The following is a 19,292-nucleotide window of genomic DNA, read 5'->3' on the forward strand; positions in this document are numbered from 1 at the left end:
ATAGAATATTGGTCACTGCAGAAAAAAATAAGAGACAAAACCAATGACCAATACAAGAGGTCATTACAGAATCCAAAGAGATGCTGCACGAATAAAGATGTTCATGAATGCAGCCAAGGTTACTGAAGTGAGAGTCTCTAATTTAAGCTAAGGTACATGTCATTCATAATAGTGAACACATGACATGACCTTTGCTTTAAGATCCAGTTTCATCCACGTGCCCCTGGAAAAGGACTGCTGAGGTTATGAAGAACATGGAGGTGCATTAGGCAGGAGAGTCTATTGGAGACACATTCCAAGTAGCCTGAATTTTTCCAGGTCTTCTTTTGAGGAGGGCTGCCACCGCCTTGGAACCGGCTTTCTAGCACCAGCCTTTCCTCCACAGCCCACAGCAGCACGCTGCTGGAGTACTACTGCTGCCAACACTGACTGAGATAGCGAGCAAACCCCAACATTGCCTATTATTTTCTCCTACCGTCGCACCCAAAGCCTTCCTCCCACGGCATCCTTAGTCAGCGCGTGGGCGAGCAGCCGCGTGTGTGCACCGGGGCTCGGAACGGGGCCGCAGCTGCGAGGATGCCCGGCTGCCAGGGGCCGCCTCGGCCTCGCCGGGCCGCCCGCACCGTGCGGGGTCCCTCAGTGAGAGGCCTGCGCCTCGGCTGCTCCCCCTGGGCTGCCGGGGGAGACGGTGTCTGTCAGGGGCACAGCCCCGCAGAGGGGCAGGGTGTGTGCGGCTCCCGGGGCCCTTCCAGGCAGGGAGGAAACGAGGAGGGGAGGAAGCGAGGAGCGCGGGTGGCGTGAGGGGCGAGGGTCTCCCGGAACTCCCGCTCCGCGCCCTGCCCTGTCGTGTCCTGCCCGGGAGCCCCCGGCCCGTGGGGCGGGCTGGGCGAGGGGCGGGGGGCTGCGCTCCGTGTGCGCCTGTGTGCCGGCGCGGCGCCCCCGCCCTTCCCCGGCGGCGCTGCGCGGTGGGCTGGCGCTGGGGTATTTACGGTAACGTGGACCCGGCGGTGGCAGCTCGGTCGGTGTCAGGTGATCGGCGCCGAGGAGCCGCCGCCACAGCCCGGGAGGAAGATGCAAGATGGCCCAGCGGGGCCGTGAGGGGCTCCGCGGCGCCCCTTCCCCGCCCGCCGCCGCCTGCCCGGCCGGCGGGAAGCGCTGAGGCCAGCGCCGCCGCGCCACAGCCCGTCCCCGGCGGGGGCACCGAGCCATGGGGCTCTGCTACAGCCTGCGCCCGCGGCTCTTCGGCGACGCCGGCGGCGGCGGCTCCATCTCCAGCGCCGGCGCCGCCTCGGAGCCCGAAGCGCCGGCGGAGCTTTACGCCGCCCCGCAGCCGCAGCCTCTCGGCGCCCCGCTCCGGCCCGGCGGTAAGCCCGGCGGGGAGACGGACGGGCCGCCGCTGCTGCTGCTGCAGAACGGCGGCGGCGGCAATGGGGCGGCCCCCGAGCGGCAGCCGGCGCTGCCCAAGGCCGGCGGCCCCGGCCTTGGCGGCGGGGGGAAGGCGGCGCGGCAGCAGGCGCTGCACCAGCCGCCGGCGCTCCAGAGGACCTGGGAGAAGCTGCGCCTGGAGGAGCGGGAGGCGGAGAAGGAGGCGAGGAAAGTCAGTAAGAGCATCGACCGGGCGCTCAAGGAGCAGAAGCGGGAGTACAAGCAGACGCACCGCCTGCTGCTGCTCGGTACGTGTGTGTGTGTCTGTCTGTCTGTCTGTGCGGGGGTGTGCCGGGGCGGGCAGGTGCCCCGCGGGGCTCCCCGGCAGCGCCCCCTCCCCGGCTTCCCCTGTTTTCCTTGGGCACCCTCCATCCCTCCTTTGTCTCCCCGCTGCCCCCCCGGCCCTGCTGCCCGCCCCCCGGCCGTGTCCGTCCCCGGGCTCTCCCGCAGACAGGTTTACACCTTCTTTTCCCTTCCTCCTCCCCATGGTCTCTCCTCTCCGCTTCTGGCCCTGGCAGTGGTTTTGCAATGGAGAACACGGTCGGCGCTCGTCGGGCGAGGGCGAGCGGCTCCACCCAGGCGGGCGGGCGGGAGCGATGCGGATGGGGAGCAGCGGGCTCTTCCCGGCTGGAGGAGCCCTGCCCGGGCCGGGGCTGCCCCATCGCCCGCGGCGGGAACTGCGCTCGGCCACCTCGCAACTCGGAAACATTAACAGGAAAAAAAATATATGTATATTAATGGTTTTTCTAAAAGTAGGAAGGAGGAAAAATGGCCATGCGTATATGAGGTGTGTGTAGCCTGTGGATAGTCCTCCTGTGCCGCGTGTAACCAGGGATGGTTTAATGAGGAGTGGTGATGAGCAATAGGCTCCTTATTTAAAGAAGCAGTGAGCGTAGTAAGGGGAAATAAGCGGGTGTTGATATGTACATTGCTCAGACATCGCCTTTACTACGAGATGTGTTCTTCAGCTGCTGTCTCTCAGATTTTTTAGGCATGACTTGCCAGCTTTTGTCCCCTCTTCTCTGAGGTGCTACATGCTGTCTGCTGTTGCCACTGCTCTTTCTAAGCATTAGTTAATAGTCCTCTCCAGAGGATTTGTACCAGCTGATACATTTACAGTATGAAAACCACAGGGGTATCTAATACAAGCATCTCATTTCCTGCAGGAAACAGAACAGTCATACTGCAGGGCTTTTTTTTATGGTCTGAGCAGAGGGCTTATTTGGCCTCTTAGCTGTGGTCATAAATCTCTGTTTTCTGTTAGCGTGAAAATACTGATTTGCTTTTTCATTAGCTTCTTTGCCTGTTCTCGTAAAGTTGCATGGTATGGAGTTTTGGTGCTTATCTTTAAGTGCATTCCAGATTTGGGGTAGTCTTTACATCCTTCTTTATAAAACTCTGTTTCTATTTTACTGGATTCCTTCATTCCTGTTGGTGGGTAAAGGGAGGAGAAAATATGAAATGCAGCAATGAACAAAAGGTATACCAGAACTGTAATCCTCCATTTCCAAAAAATAAATAGTGGCCTCTATTATTACCTCTAAAATATCATCTTGTAGGATACTAATGCAACTGGTCAAAAGGAAGGAGGAAGAAGATGTAATTCATACTCCATGGAATTATTATTAGTAGTAGTAGTGGTGATAAAATGTCACTTCTGATTCCTGAACTGTTGCAGTAATTAACTCTTCAAAGTAATTAACTCTCCTTTTTCACTGAAATATTAAAAATTTTAATGTTTTCTCCTCGTGAAGCATCTGAACATGTGTTTTGACTAGTATGGCTGCAAAAAGGCAGAGATCCTGTTTGGTGGTCTTCCTCTGGAGAGCATTGTCATTGCTTGAACAAAAGAATTGTAACAAATAGATACTGTGTGTAGTCTATAACATGGGTGGTTGTCATAGTAAACCAGAGCAGTAAACACCTGTTCAGACACAATGCCATTTGAAAAATAGATCATCTCTGACCTTTGGCACCCTAAAAGAAATTTAACGCACCTAAGACTCCCTGTGTTCAATTTTGTTTAAAATCCGTGTCGTAATCAAAAAAGATTCTCTTGATCTCTGTATTGCTAGGAGGAAATGTTGGATTATTGTTTCAGGCCTTGCAGATCAGGGCCTGACTTAAATGTTTCACTTAGATGTAGGGAGAGCTGCAGGTGCTTTGTATTGTTTTTTGAAAGTATTGGAAATACTGCTGTAAATAAGAGGAAATTATTTAGAATGGGGAACGGTTTATTTGTCAGAGAAGAAGTAAAGCAAAATTGCATTGCACGAGGTAATAGTTTCAGTCTTGCACAGAGGAAAAGACTTAGAATGTACACAAAGGTCTTTTAGAATAAAGAATGTTACCAGCCTGATATTTTATAGCATTTCAAGTTGTAAATAACTGGATCCCTATCCCTAAGGTGTTCCTGGCAGACTGAACCTGAAAAGCGTACCTTTGCTAGAGAGAGGAGGAATATTTTTGTACATCAACATGGAGGAAATGCACAGCAGAGGCGAAATGGTGAATGCAGTGACAGCAGAGCACCGTCACAGAACAAACAAAGTTGAGCAACAGCGTTGGCATGGGCTTTGTGTTTCTTTTTTTAAACACGAGTTTGTAAATAATAGCCTCATTTTAGCTTGTCCTTGTATAATCATACATTTACTGGGGCAAGTTTAGAGGATATTATTGAAATTTTAGAGAAAAACACAGTGTATATTTTAAGGAGCTACGATTAGATATCAAAAGGGTATGCAAATAAATGCCCTAATGTAAGAATACTAAGAAACTCTAGAGTCTAAATAAGTAGTATATTAGAAGAGAAGCTTATAAATGTTTGAAAACTACCTTTCCTTAAAAGCACACTCACTCTTTTATTATGTCAAATGAAAATAATCAGGTTTGTGATGAGCTGTACGTAATAAGTTACCAAGATATTATGAAGTCTCAAAGGCTTTTTGTAGTGATGTTGGTAAATATCTCTCAAAGAGCCTGTTCTTGCCTGTCACAGCTTCCCCCCAACTAATGTCTCGTGGTGCACGTGATGTTTTGACACTCTCCCCTAACCTACATTCGGAAGCACTTAATGTGTTTTGTCATAACCAGTGATTGTGAAAGGGAGGGTGTGCAGTAAGTGCTCAGGATCAGCTCTCTGTCTGTCCCTCCCACATAAATAGGTGTTTAAGTGTCAGGTGGATGTGGCTGTAATGCTGAGGCTTTACTGGTGCACTGGAGTAGTTGCAGACATGGTTTGGGTCTATTTGTTTTTCTTCTTCTGAAAGATGAACCCTCATGAAATGAAAACTGGCTTTCCACCACAGTTGGCTGTTTCTTGCTTAACATCTGCTTTAAAAACACAGTAAATCGATGGGTTATTGAATTGATTATTAGGTGCTGTATTATTTGTAGGGGGATTTATTTCCTTTTCTCTTAATAAGTGGTGTTCATCTGTGCAGAATTCTTAGGATGCTTTTACTAACCCTAAGAGGAGGATTTTTTTTTTTAAGGCATATGTATTTATTGAACATATTTGCAGGGCTTGATCAGAATTCTTCAGCTTTGATTTCTGTCTTGTTTTCTGTTTGGTCTTTTTTCCAGAGAATTGCAGTCACCCTCCTTTGCAAGACTGTTTTAGCTGTTGATTTCCTAGAAACTGTAGAGACATTACAAATCACTTTATAGAAGCAATTTACATTCTCATTTGCACTCTCATATTTTAAACTATTTTGTGAGTAAGTGGGGTGGAGTGGAATTGACTTTAAACAATGTGTTAACCATTGTGGTATGATTAAGGATCATGTAATGTTGAAGTAAGCTATAGATTGATTTTTGGTTTTTTTCCTAGATAGCTGTTGTCTTCTAGCCTCTGACTCCTATTTTTTTTTCATTTACTCTGACTCCTGGTTGCTATCCTAACTTTGGATGACTTTCTTAAGCAGCACACATTCTTTTACACTTCCCTGCTAAATTGAAACTGAAAGTGTTCTGAGTAAAAGCTTTTCTGTTCAACAGAAACTGAAAGTAATGATATAGGGGTTGAGGGAGGGGAAACAGAGATAGTAATTTTTTTTCATTTGAAAGGTACTGGACCTACTTACATGATATTTAAGTACTGACTTGATAGTGAAATTTAGATATGTTTGATGATGTTCATGTACAAAAGTATAGAAAACGTACTGAAGAATGTAGTTCCTCTGAATTGATGGAAGTCAAACACAGATGCCTTGTCAAGCTTGGGAAACTCCTACACAGGAGATCCCAAAAGCTCAGAGGTGTACAGCAAAAGTAATGGGTTTTTTGCTTTTCTTGACTGTGCACCAAATGACTGTTGTCAGAAATGAACTTTTTGTGCAAGAAGAGTTTCTGGTCTGACAGTGGCTTTTAGACTAAAATTGCAGTCTCGTGTATGTTCTGCATCAGCAAATCCTTAAGTTCATCATCCTCAAGGGAATTTTAAATCTTAAGCCTAATGAATTTTATTTTAAAAATAATTTCAACTTATGTCAACTCATGCTTTTTGATAAATACCTGACAAGTTTAGCTTGATGTGGTGATACTTTCCATGTGTCTGCATAAGGTTGAATGCTTGAGATGTTTTTCTGTTACCAACAGAGATGACTCCTTCCCTGGTCTGTAAGGAGCTTGGCATATTTGGGATCCTTACAGCCAGCTACTTCTAATATGGAGATAATGCACAGATGATTGGTAGGAACAGATATTTCCTGGACTTTGAAATCCCAGGCTGTAAATGCTGACCAGTGTAGAAGGATTTTATAATTAATCCCTAATACTTTGCATAATTTGCATGTCTTTTCAAAAGCTGTTCTGCTTTTGTTGTAACTTGCAGCATCACAGGAAGTGGGATATGTACTCCTTGCAGAGGAGGAAACCTAATAGGCAGAAGTCATCAGGACATTTGGGATCAGTTCTTAACTTTGGGGGGGTTTTAAGTGTACTGAAAACTTAGCTTTTCTTTATCTGTAAATTTAAAATTAGATTTAGCCCATATTTAGGTGTTTTAATTTATTTCCATTCTTTGATTTTTGCTTATTTTTAATTACTTGTTATTCAAGAAAAAAATAACTAAATCTTTTTTCCATGTGTTAAGTGTAGTAATACTGGGAGGCTTTAAGTGCTGTAGAAGGGTGGGTTCTGTAGCTGTTAATCAGAACTTTTGGTTATTAGGCAAGTTTTGTGTATCAATGTGCATTCCATGAATGCTTATTGGAATGCAGTGTCTTAACTAAGCAAACTTTGCAGGTATGTTATGTCATTTTAAGGTCCTGTTACCATTGTAACTTCTGGCTACTGAAATTTTGAAGAATATGTAAAACTTATAGATTTGAATATTTCCTTTCCCTACAACAGTTTAGAAGAAAGACAATTTGAAACATTGTTACCATGTTTATCCTTTTTCACTGTCCAAGCCACACACCAATTTCTTGTTTTCTCATTTCTCATTTTGACACAGTGCAACTACAAATTTGAGGAAATACTTAATGGTGGACATTTTTCATAGTGTCATGGCTTCCCTCAACTTACTTTTTCAAGTCAGGTACCATTTGAGGTTGTAAAGTTGAGTTAAATTTTTTTAAGGCTTTTTTTTTTTTTTTTTTTAAATCCAGCAGTCTGCCCAAGCTGTGGCAGAAATCTGGCCTGCCTTCTGCTTAGCAAGTTAAACTTATTTGATAGTTATACCTGTTCTAGAAACCTTTTGCCTTTTCCGAGTGATGTTGAAATTTTCTGTGGGTTTTTGAATAGCAATAAAGAAATAAAATGGTGCAAATAAGATAAGAGGTAACACTTATTTTCAGGTTAAAGGGATAGAATCTTACGAATCTTATGCAGGATCTGGAGGAAATGCAACCTTGTATCTGGCCTGTGCACATCATATTTGTGCTTTTTCCAATAGTGGATAAGTGTGTTAAGTACACTGCTTAGCATATTTCATATTATCCCTGTAGCACTGTATGAATGCATGTGTGAAACTCCCGTGTCTTGTGATTTGTCTGCACATGAATATTAAATAAGAGTTTAAGAACATAAAGCCTTGCAGAATAAGCTGTACAAAGAAGGAAATGTGTGCTGTTTGGGACCAGAATAGGCAAAAACTACTTAAAAAAGGATTTATTGTTTGTTTTTTTTTTTCTGTGCTCATGTGCAGAAGATCAAAAAATCCCAGAAAAAAAGCTGCCAATAAATATCTGTAACATAAGACGTAACATCGATCACCTGTAGTGGAACATTCTAGCTGATAAGATCTCTTTGAAGTGAAACTTGAATTTCATCCTTAGAATCTGGTGGTTTATGTTTGTTTGGTTTTAAACTTAAGTTTGAAGAATTATAAATTCCACTTATATTTAAGGTAATGTTAGGTTTCAAGAATAATAAATTTGTCCTTTTGAAAATACCATTACTGTAGTAAGTCAGATCCAGGTAGAATCATAAACGCTATGCTGTTATCTTTATTTTAGAGAAAAATTTACATCATGTGGGAACAACATGCAGTTTGCAGCTTAAAGCTATTTAAAAGTAGAAGGGATTTTTTTCCCCCCCAAGTATTTAAAATAAAAAGAAACAAAAATTGAAAAGTTTTGCACTTTTTCTATGGTAGACAATACACTTTTAATAGTTTCTTTTAAGAGGACTTCATTCCTTTAAAGGGCAAAAAGGAAGTTCTTCTCAGACAATTCAAGCAAATTATCTAGTTGGTCTTCAGAAAATGAGACCATTCTTTTTGTGATTTGGGTTAGTGCATGCAATGGAGATAAGTAGCAGGCTGAAAAACATCTGTAATAAAAACGTGATAGTAAATTGAGTCCTCACTCTCTGTGGGTACCATTTCCTCACCTCCAGCCTCTCTTTCTTAATTTGAAAATCCATACTTTTTGATGCATGTAATATATACTCTGTGTTTCATTTGTCATCTGTGGATTAAAATGAATAAGGAGGAGTTGTATTTTTCCATCATGAAGAATGAAGGCTATATTAACCTGCCAAAAGTGTGGGTGAAAACAGATAGATCCTTAGTATTGTGTGCAAGTGTAATTTATATTAAGCAACTTAATCTTTTACCGAAAACTGTTGTGAATGTTGCTGGGACATTGCCAACTCTGCAACTCTCTGAACTATGGGGAATTAATCATTCTGTATCATGGAGCAAATGTGGAATGCACTTCATGGTGTTAGACAGTGCCTTCTTCAGAATCATCTTTATTTTCCCCAGTGCCTCACATGTGGAGGACGAAACAACAACAAAAGCAAGTTGTTTTTTTTTCCCTTAAGTGAAAGCACTCTTTCCAGGTTCATGTTTGAATTATTTTTTTGTGTTGATTGTAGAGTCAGTTTCTATTCTAAATGATAATTTTTCAGATGGAGGTGCACACGTTTATCTGTGTGTGCACACATGGCCACTAAAGTTCTTGTGAAACGCAGAGAATTGCTCTGAGGAGTCCATGTGAGATAAACCAACCTTCAAGAATATGTGGTTGGATTATGTCCTGGCATATCTCATAGCCTTAAATCTTCATAAGCACAGGGTAAGTGTAATGGATTCTGTAACAAGATTGCTTTTTTTCATCCTTTGACTCACTGGATGTCTGAATTACAAAACAGACTTACGGTGTTATCTTCTGCCTGTTCTGAGCTTCCTGTATTTGTCTAATTCACTGTCTAGCAGAGATAGGAACATGATATTAAGCATTTCTAACGTGTCAGCCTTTGCTAAGATGTATTTATTTTTTATGTTCTTTTATAAACTATAAAATGCAGAAGAATATAATAATTTATATAAGGGATATACATAGAATTAATCACTTCATAATCTGAAAATATATGACTAAAGAGTTTGGGAGAGATTTTGTTTTTTGGGGGTTTTTCTAAGGTTTTGGTAGGGTTTAGTTTGTCTTTTTTTTAAATCTAATTTTTAAATAGGCAAAAGGACTCTTAAGTGGCAAGATGCTGTGGAAGGTACTTACATCTCATAATGTGTCTGCTTTAATTTAATTTAGTAATTTTGTCACCTAATACTAAAAAATTAATAAATTTTAAAATTCCTTGATGTGTATGAGACATTCTTCTGCTTCAACTGTGCTTAAAAACCTCATGGTACCTTGTAAGTCTGGTACTGTTATGTATGATGCTGTGTAATCTAGTCATGTATAAACAACCAGGGAAATGGAATGAAGGACAGGCTATAACTTTAGAAGACTTTCAGATCCTTTTATTCATTGGGTCTACTGACTTGTGAGCATGGCTGTAGGCAGAAGAGTAGCTGTTTAAATGTTTTGCTTTTATCCCTTGAAAATATTTCCATGAATGAAAACAGATGGGAACTACAGGGCAACAATTCTGATTTAGATTGAGTAGTTGATCTTCCTTAGATTTAATGTTTTGAAAGAAGAACAGAAATCCCGAATTCTTTAGAGTATTTTCTCACACTTGGGGTGAACTAAGTGGAACAAAAATACCCAACCATCCAAGAAACTACTCACCTGTCATGTAAGTTCTGATTACTTTGTTTTGTTTAGCAGAGCTGTACTTCAAATTCATATTAATCTGGTCTGTCCCTGCAGATGAAATAGCACTGAGAGAGGAAACACAAGCTTTTGACACTTAGACTGGATAACAAGCTGTACTTAAATAACTGCTATGCATTGTTACTTTTGGTAAATACATTTTTTTGCTTAATTTTGGGAATCTTTTTACACTTTATGTGATACTTCAGTGTTGTAAAGCATTTATTTTGCTTTAGTGGAAGACCAATAGAGAAATACTAGAGTTGAGTTTGATGTCGTGCTTCCTGACATCTTGCTTCTAGATCAGGAGCAATAGCAGTCCTTCTTCCTTGAAGTTCCTCGTACACTCCGAGTGCAAAAATCTGTTGTTCCAAATTCTATTGCTGGTCCCTCAGGTTTTCTTACTTTGCTCAGTGTGACATCTGAGTCCATGAGCCTGTTTGTTCAGTAGTCTTTCCAACTTGGTTGTTATTGAAACAGTACAGTTGGTGTCTTGTTCATTTTAGACTTTGGGGTCTTTTAAATGGGGAAACTACAATAATATTTTAGGGGGCTGAGTATTCATGCCAAGGGTCTTCTACTTTTTAGCTCTGTGTATAGAGTGAAAATGTTTGCTCAGCAGAGGGAGGGAAAAGAACAAAAAACTGCCTGCCGTGGTGTTTGGCTGTCAGGGGATCCTGACTCCAGGTGTATGTCAGCTATGTCTTTGAACTACCAGAGGTGGAAGAAAACTGTTTCATGGAAAAGCTGAAATGGAGTGAGTAGTTTTTTGGTACTTGAAGTTGCTCATAACTTAATGCAGAAAGGATCACCTGAAGAGCACTTGACTCCCTATCGACTCCCATTTGGCAGTAGTCCTTGTCTAATTAAAGCAGATTCACAGATATGTGATCTATCTGCCAGAGACTGAATTAATGCTTTCTAATATGTCAGGAAAAGCTAAAGCAATGCAGTAAAAGGTCAAACAGCCTTTCAGATATGCTAGAGAGGGATTTGGAGGGTGGACATGGAAGATGGGACTATCTTTTCATGCTGCTTCATACTATGAACAAGTACAACTGCTTATATTCCTGGTCCAGCTGTTCAGAAAAATCAAACAGGGGCTCTGATGCTCTGAAACAGAATGAGCAGTTGTTCCACACTTGGTCTGATTCCCTATGCAGTGCTGAAGAGCAGGTTAATACCTTGTTCTGCTCTAGGGGGAGGCCATTCATTTTAATTCCACAGTTTCTCTGGGTTTCTGTGCATTGGTTGTGTGAGCAGTGACACAGTCTGCCAGGGTTCTGCAGCACCTCCTGTTCTAGTGCATGTAGATTGCGTGCAGGGCAAAACAAAGATATAACCTTCTCAAGCTGAAACAGTGTAACATCAGTACATCCTACTGTGCTGACCACCACTGAAATGTAACCTTTTCTTAATGACAGTATTTCTCTTAAGATAAAGATGGCTGGACGAGTGTGGGAGCAAAAGTTTTCTTTTTGTTTTTCTGTTCCTACCCTTACTCTTAAAAGTAAGAACTTCTGCTGTTTTGGGTTTGTTGGTGGGGGTTTTTTTCATATGTATTCTGTATCCTGATACCTGACAAAAGATAATTAGATAATCTGATAAAAGAGTAATTAGAGACTTGAATTAATTTGCTGTTCGCATGATGTGCAAAGAAATGTTGAATTAATCTCTCTTAATCTTGTGTCAGACAAAATAATTTGAAGATATTACTGAGTCTCACATAAATAAATAGACAGCATCTTTTGAGTGCAGTCCTTTATTCCCTAACACAGTCCTCTCTCTGAATTTAGACTGATAAAAACTTTGGTATTGATAGCTGCTTCATCAGCTTGAGGTATGCAATGAGACGATGGAGCAGACTTTAGAAGTTTGAATAATTAGACTAAAGTCCAGAAGTGACTAGTAAGACTTTTCCATTTGACTATATATGTAACCAAGATATCATTTCACTTCCTTATAGTCTCTGCTCTAAGCTCCTAAGTTGCTTGAATTTTAACATGATTATTACACTATTACTTCATACAAAGTGTCCAAGAAGTGTTATTGTTTTGAACCCTAGCTCAGAATAGGACACACACTATCCCACCCATCCACTTCAGCTTCTACTGGGCTGGAATTCATACTACACTTGCTTTCTTCGTCTTGTTTTGTATCTGTAACTAACACAGTTATTCCATTCCTTGAAAGAAAACAGTCTGGAATATGTTCTTCAAAAGCTAAATGTGCTCATCACCCATTACTCTTGCCTGACTGCTTTTTCCAATGTGTCAGAGGTGGGCAGTGCCCATTTTAGTGGTGTTTGTATTTCTTTCCTGCAGAAAGCATTGGTGTTTTTGTTTTTTTAATTTGTTTACCTGACAATTCATAATTAATGTATATCCAAGTGTTTCTGAAACTGGTCTATAAAAATCTTTGTACTCTTCTTCTGTTGCTTCTGGAGATATGACCTTGTAGTGGCTCATGGAAGAATATTATTTGACTGTACCAGACTTATTATAGTTGCTGTTCTCCAATGTTGCTGCTTGTTCATACTTGAGTCTTCTGATAAGCTAACATTATTCACAGTGGTATCTTTAATCAGTGGGTAAAAGTTTACTGTAGCTAGTTGATGGTTCACACTTCATTCTTGAAATCCATATATTATCTGATTCCTGATTCACTTAAAGTGTGCTGTATTGATTGTTTGCAGAATAACATCAGGCATACATGTGCTGCTTATTTATAATATCAAATTATATTGACATAAGCCTTCAACTTAATCAACTGTGTTTGCTATCAATATCCCTCAGATATTTATTTTTAATTACGCAAATAACTTATTACTGATTCATTGGCATTAGATAGCAGATACCAGTTCTGTGCTTGATGGAATGTGATTTTTTTCAAACTGGATGTAATCTAAATAATGGGATCTCATACCTGAAAAAAACCTTGATTTTCTGATGCCTTCAGGTTATCTCACAGAGTAGCAGTAAATGTGATTGACATTCCTTACACTGTTATCTGTTGTGATTTGCAGGGCATGCTCAGATCCTTCTTTAGAGAGTTATCATGTAAATATTAAGAAAAGAACTGTTTGGATCACATTGTGAAGACAGAATGAAGACAGAGGGCAAGAATCTCTGTTAAAGAATTAAGTGTGTTGACACACAGGGCAATTTGCTGTTACTGTTTTAAGGTAAAGAACCTAACTTGATATTTCAGGGTGAATATAAATGTTTTTGTTAAACCATGAAGCTGATTAACCATATCTTGGTCTAGCATAGTGCAGAAGAGGATGCTGCTATTATGATTTCTTGCAAAACAAATAATTTTATTGACTTTAAATACTTTGGAAACAGTACTTTGCTCAGTCATTTCCATTTCTATTATGCAGCCTGGTTTTAGGGTGTTTGAGACTGTACAGTGTCCTTTTCTTGAAAAAGAAACCAGCTGCTTATTTAAATTGATAGTTTCAACAAGCTGAAAATGCTTTATCAAGATGAAGTACTAGGCCTGTTAAATACTTACTGCTGCTACAGACCAGCACAGGAGAAAAAAAATAATCTCATGATGTTGTGTTTTTCTTCTTTTATTTGTTACTGGCTGTGGTCCAGAAGTTTTTTCTGTACTTTGTTAAAACTTCCAGGCAGTTGCTTGGACCTTTTATGAACGCTGTCTTTCAAATCAGCTGACTCTTACTACTTTCTGCCTTCTTTGTTTATGGCTGAAAAATTACTTATTCAGGTTTTGAAACAATCTTTCCCATAAAGGAGTCCAACTCAAAATGTAAAGCTCTTAAATTCAAGCATTTAGTAAACTAACACTTCTGTTTTAGGTCAAGTTTTTGGTGTTTTTGTTTTATAATAGGTAGGAAGGGTAACATCTGTAACAAAAACTGCTTATTGCCAGAATTCTTATATGTGTTATATGTTGGAAATCAATTCTTACTCTAACCTTTTATGGAAATAAAGGAAGAGTTCTTACCTTCATAGTCCTCTTCTTTATTAATAGGTATTTGACTGATGAATTAAGTTTCTCCAAACACATTGGGGTAGTCTCGCTTTTGAGCTCATCCTAAACGTGCACTAACAATTATCTCAGTTCATAAAATACCTGACCAAGTCTGTCATCCCATCATAGACAACAGGGGTTTTGATTCTGAGGTGTACACTTTTTTTTTCAGAGCATCAGATGGCTTGAAAATATTTCTTGACCCAGCCATCCCTGGTTGACAATGTATTTCACATTTCAAAGGGTAGCCTTTCCTCTGTGGGTGTTCTGATAAAAGCTCTAACTGGAGCCCAGTCTTCTAGCATTTTAATTAACTCTCCACACAGGGACTCTTCCTGTGGAGAAAACCTGCATTTTCTTTTAAAAGAATTTCCAGAAAAGATTGTGAGCATAAACTGTGGAGGAGGAAAATTTACTTGCAAGTATAGGAGCAGTTGTGTTTCTGATTTTGCTGTAGTATATAAAGATCTGAAATTCTAAGTCGGTGCAATGTGAAAGTATGTAAAACACATGCTTTTACACTGAAAGCATAGTAAGTCTTGCTGTGACTGCAGGAATCCCAAATGTGAACTTAATTTTATGGTGTTGTCAGCCTAGAATTTACTGCTTAAGTTGGAAGAGGGAGCTGAGATCCAGAAGCACGGCGGAAAATCTTCCTGAGTGCCTGATTTCCCAGTTTGATTATGGCATGTCTCATCGAAAGTGCTTCAGAAGTACTGAGTGGTTTTGTCTTCTGCCAACTTCACTTGGAGTCAAATGGTCAGCACTTATGAAGACTTACAAAAATGTTTTGTTTCACAGTCTGAATGTATCAATTCCTTCAAGGAGAATATTCTTAATTTTTCTTTTAGTGGTATTTTGGACACTTTGTCCTTGGCTCAGTCCTTGAATATGTATTTAAGTGATGTTAATAATTAATTCATTTATTTATTTTGAATGGATTTTATATTTTAAAGGCTCTTTTTCTGAGCTTTAAAACTGAAAATGCAGTATCTTTCATGAAGCCTATAAAATGTAACATGTAACTTCTGGCTCAACAGCAAGGAGCTGAAAAAATTAGGGTAGACTTAAGAATAGATTTATTAAAATACTGACAGAAACACTTTTTTTCTTCTTTTCCTAATTTTCCCATACGGTCATAAGTATCCATTCGTTTTCATGATGGAAAACTTTAAGCTGAGAGGTTAAAACATAGTAAAATCAGCTGGATAGTGTTATGTAGTGAATCTCATTAGGAAGACTGAACTATAACGATCAGTAGGGTTTGATTCTAACTACAGTAAAACTGTCAAATCTACATGCAGAAGTTGGGCATTCCATCATGAAGGATATCTGTCCAAACTTTGGTACACGTGCCTTACTTCAACATGTGTTATGTTGTCTTAGATTAAAAGACTGCTGCCTCTCTGCATTCCTTATAGTATTCTCATTCCTTACAGCATATACTCTACAGAATAAATAATGGCAAATGTGTGACATGTATGACTGTGTATCGTCTTTTCTTTTTAATGTGGAATAATTCTTGCACTGTATACAAAAGTCTTTAGTGTCTAGTGTGGATTTTTCCAAGGAGTGGACCATTTATATATTTTCTCTTGTTCAGATGGAAAATCAAAGTAGAAGTGGATTGTGTTCAAATGTACATATCATCTAATTTTTGACTATTAGTTTAGATGTCTACAGCCTGGCCTACTTCTAACATTATTTTAGAGAGCTGTTACAATAAGCTGCTACCTTTGGTATCCAAATAATTATGTTGATATTTACTCTAATTTCTAAAAACTGTTTCTCAAATTAAATAATCTCGAGAGTGGAGAAACATAACAATAATGCTGCAACTGCATGGCCTCTGGTGGTTACACATTTAAAATGTGAAAGCCCAGCTGTGAAAAAACTGAACTTTCTGATACTGTTTTTATGTCCTAATGCCACTGTAATGATCTGGGCCTCTCAGATGCTTGTCAGACAGGTTCCCTGTCTTGACAGCATGAAAATGTCTTCAACTCTTAAAAGTACACTGTTCCTGGCTTTCCTGTGTGTAATCTCCACTTCTAGTGCAGGGAAAAATGCTGGCTGGTAGCAACTGTTGATATCCTCTCGTCTGACTTCAGATAAGTGTGAGGCGGTGTCGTGGGGGATGTCTTGGCAGCATCATGCCAGGTTGGGGTAACTGCCCCATGTTGCAAAGATTATCAGACTGCATTGCTGCTGCAGATTTCCATAACTGGAAAGTCTCCATCTGACTAGCTTTGGGAGCCAGAGGCCAAGCAAAGAATGAGTCCTTTACTGCACCAAGCAAAGGTCTCTGAGCCTAGACAGATGAACAGCCACACTCCTGTGAGGTGAACTTTTGTCCCTGCCCCTTGCTGCCAATGCGTGACAAGAGTGCATGGGAAAAAAATTAGGCAGCAGCTTGTTGTTGCAGTCCGTAATCTGATTTACCCCAAAATAAAGCAGATTCACAGTTAATGAATTGGAGGTTACCAGGTTTTTCTTGTATGGTCAGCTTCCTGCATCATGCTCATGGTTTAAGTTTACCTTCTCTGGTCATAGAAGTGTTTTTGTAGTGGTAAAATTTTTATTACAAAGCTTCTGTATAATCTACCTTTATTCCTTAGAAAATGTGTGTTACTGTAAAAGTAACACTTCACAAATATTTCTGTGTGCAGTGTTAGTTGTTAAACGTGTCATCAGTGGCTTGGAAATCCTGTATTCTTTTATTGGAACAAAATGGGATCCAAATCCCATTCAAAATATGATGCAGTTTTATCTTATTATTTTAGATCACACATCTATTCTGTTCCGCAGTGCTTGTCTTCTGTCTGTGGTACTATGCCAGAAGTAATGAATCCTGTGGGATCTTATCTACGCTGAGGTCAATGTTGGATAAACCATATCAGTAATTCTGAAAAAAATGAGTCACGGCGTATTGTAACTTCCAGCTATTGCCGATTGCTCTAAAAAAGCCAGCAGAATTACAAAGAAAGTTCAATGACTTGTTTACAAGTTTAGGCAGAATTTGAATGACTATCTGAACAGATACTGTGTACTGAAAAAGAAGCTGTGATACTCAAAGCTGTCTCCACCTGCGTCCTCAGTTACCTGCTAGTTCAGGTGTGAGGAATGGTGCTGCTGGGTATGAAGGGATTTGTGTGTCTGCCTTGCTGTGCGGCAAAGCAAACTTCTCTGTGGCAGAAAGAGGCATACTGTTCTTGTTTCTCAAAGAAAACTGTAGCACCCCCTTAGCTGAGCCAAATTTCTTACACCAGTTTCACCAGTTTATAGGTACCATTGTATTACCTCTGTTTGCTCTTTACTTAGCATTTACTTTGCACTGAATGAAGCAGGATTCTGTAGCTAAAGTGCCATGGCTTATCCCACAGCATGATAAGAACTGTTAATGCTGTCTTTGCAATTTGGAGAATTGGGCGTAAACTGGGAAAGAAAACTTGTGGTCATTTGATTATGAAAGCAGCATGGTTTTTTAATATTTTTAAACTTGGGAGAGGCATGATAGTTAATTTCAAGATCAGCTCATGAAATACCATATTCTGATGAAAATTCTGTACAAGACAGAGGCTGGTCTAGTATTTTTGTAATGGTAACCATTGGTTTTATTGCAGACTGAACTAAATTCTCAGCTCTTCAGTAAAGAGTTGCAACCTTCACATGGCTTGGATGTTATTTATCAGTTTCCACATCTTGCCTATGAATGAGAATATGCAAAAGTTGGCTTTTGTTTATGGCTGTTTATTTTTCAGGCCCATATATCTTCAGTCATCTTCTACCAGATGGAAGTTAAAATTTCTGCAGGAGGTTCTCCCCACTAATGGTAAGAAATAGGTCCTTTTGGAAGGCCAGGTGGTCTTTAAGAGCACTTTCATGGAGTGAGGTGCACTGTATTAACACTCATTCATCACACCCTATTACAGTAGATGCAGATGATGGAACACTGTGCCCCAGAAAAGCAGTTTTCATAGATACAAGGATGTGAAGGCAAATGCCAAGGACCTTATGTTAGATGTTGTCTCACTGTAATACTCACAAGTTAACTGTTAACTCCTTTAAATATTTCTTAAGCTATTTTGTGACATTATATGAGGAAGATTGTTTCTTGCATCTCAAGTCCCAGATAAACCCATTGGCACCGAAACAGTATTTGTAAAGACTACTGTGAATAGTCTTAGTGGAGGTGTGTTCTACAGTTTGCATTCAGGCTTTGTAGTTAAACAGTGATAACTGGTTAACTGTAGACATGGCAACAACAACTCTAAAGATATTTGTCAAAGTTTATTACAGCTTGTAATTTACTTTTTTTCAGTTTCCCACCGTGCCCACCCCCACCACTTCCAGTTTACACCACATTTGGGATGAAATTCATACATTTCCACGTTGGTGCTTGGATGGCAGATAAAAGCCATGCAATTCAATTATTTCCTTCCTGTTGCACAGTTTCTCCAACTTGGCCATTTTATTGCAATCTCTTTTAAGGAGAATCTTCTCTGTTTGAAGATTGATACTGAAGACATTGAGAGCCTCAGAACCAGTTTATGTCCCCTTCATATTTTCTACAACTGCTGTTCCTGAAGCCCTATGGGAAGGAAGGATGATTAGTGAGTATTCTTGACTTAGTGGAAATAGTTTGAGTGGTAGCAGTATCCAGTGTTACTCAGGGCTTAAGTGCCTTACCCTATTTCTTGTAAAGCAGTAAGTCTCACCAACTTTGTCTTAGACAAGACTGGTGTTAATTCAAGGTGCATCTGATTCTTCTTTTGCAAACTGTTCACCTTTCATCTCTTGAGCTTTCCTCTTCTTTTCGGGTTGCCGAATGCATCAGACATAGGTGAGATCACCTTTACTCATCCATCACTGAAGGAATTATCCATTCCTTAGAGATAGAGAGATTCCCATTTGTTAAACTTTGCATTGCAATAAATCTTAGTCAAGATGTGGAAGATATGATTCTAAATTCACATCGCTTTTCAAGACACATGGCTTTACTTTTCTGTACACACCAGCGTGCTGAGCTTGAGGAAAGCTAAAGTATAAGTGTTCCCATAGGTTCATCCTCTTACTTTCTGAGCAATGTGATGTGCACATTTACAGTACTGGTGAGCATATTAACTGCAGACATCGGTCATTTGAATCTCATTCATAATGAGCAAATAATAAACTTGCAGGTCTTCGGGTGGGTGTTCCTAACTTCATGAGAGCTCTCTAAATAGTTTTCATTAAGTGGGATTTTACCTTAAATTTGAGATAGAACTGATTCAAACTCAAAAAGGAATGTCAAGCGTTGAGAGAAAAAGTAAAGCTGAGAAACCTTTCCATTTTATGATGTAGAAGAGAAATATTACAACTGAT

General features: G+C 40.2%; 1 protein-coding gene across 1 annotated transcript in view; it reads left to right on the plus strand.

Annotated features, from left to right (window-relative positions):
- Positions 1 to 1,106: 1,106 nt before the first annotated feature.
- The window catches only part of GNAL (G protein subunit alpha L), a 175,881-nt gene continuing 157,695 nt past the window's right edge, over positions 1,107 to 19,292 (plus strand). The window contains exon 1 of the mRNA XM_056483346.1: positions 1,107 to 1,673. Coding sequence (XP_056339321.1) covers positions 1,208 to 1,673 — 466 coding nt within the window. The 5' untranslated portion in view covers positions 1,107 to 1,207. The remainder of the gene's footprint in view (positions 1,674 to 19,292) is intronic.

Source organism: Oenanthe melanoleuca, chromosome 2, assembly GCF_029582105.1.
Source record: "Oenanthe melanoleuca isolate GR-GAL-2019-014 chromosome 2, OMel1.0, whole genome shotgun sequence".
Lineage (NCBI taxonomy): Eukaryota > Metazoa > Chordata > Aves > Passeriformes > Muscicapidae > Oenanthe > Oenanthe melanoleuca.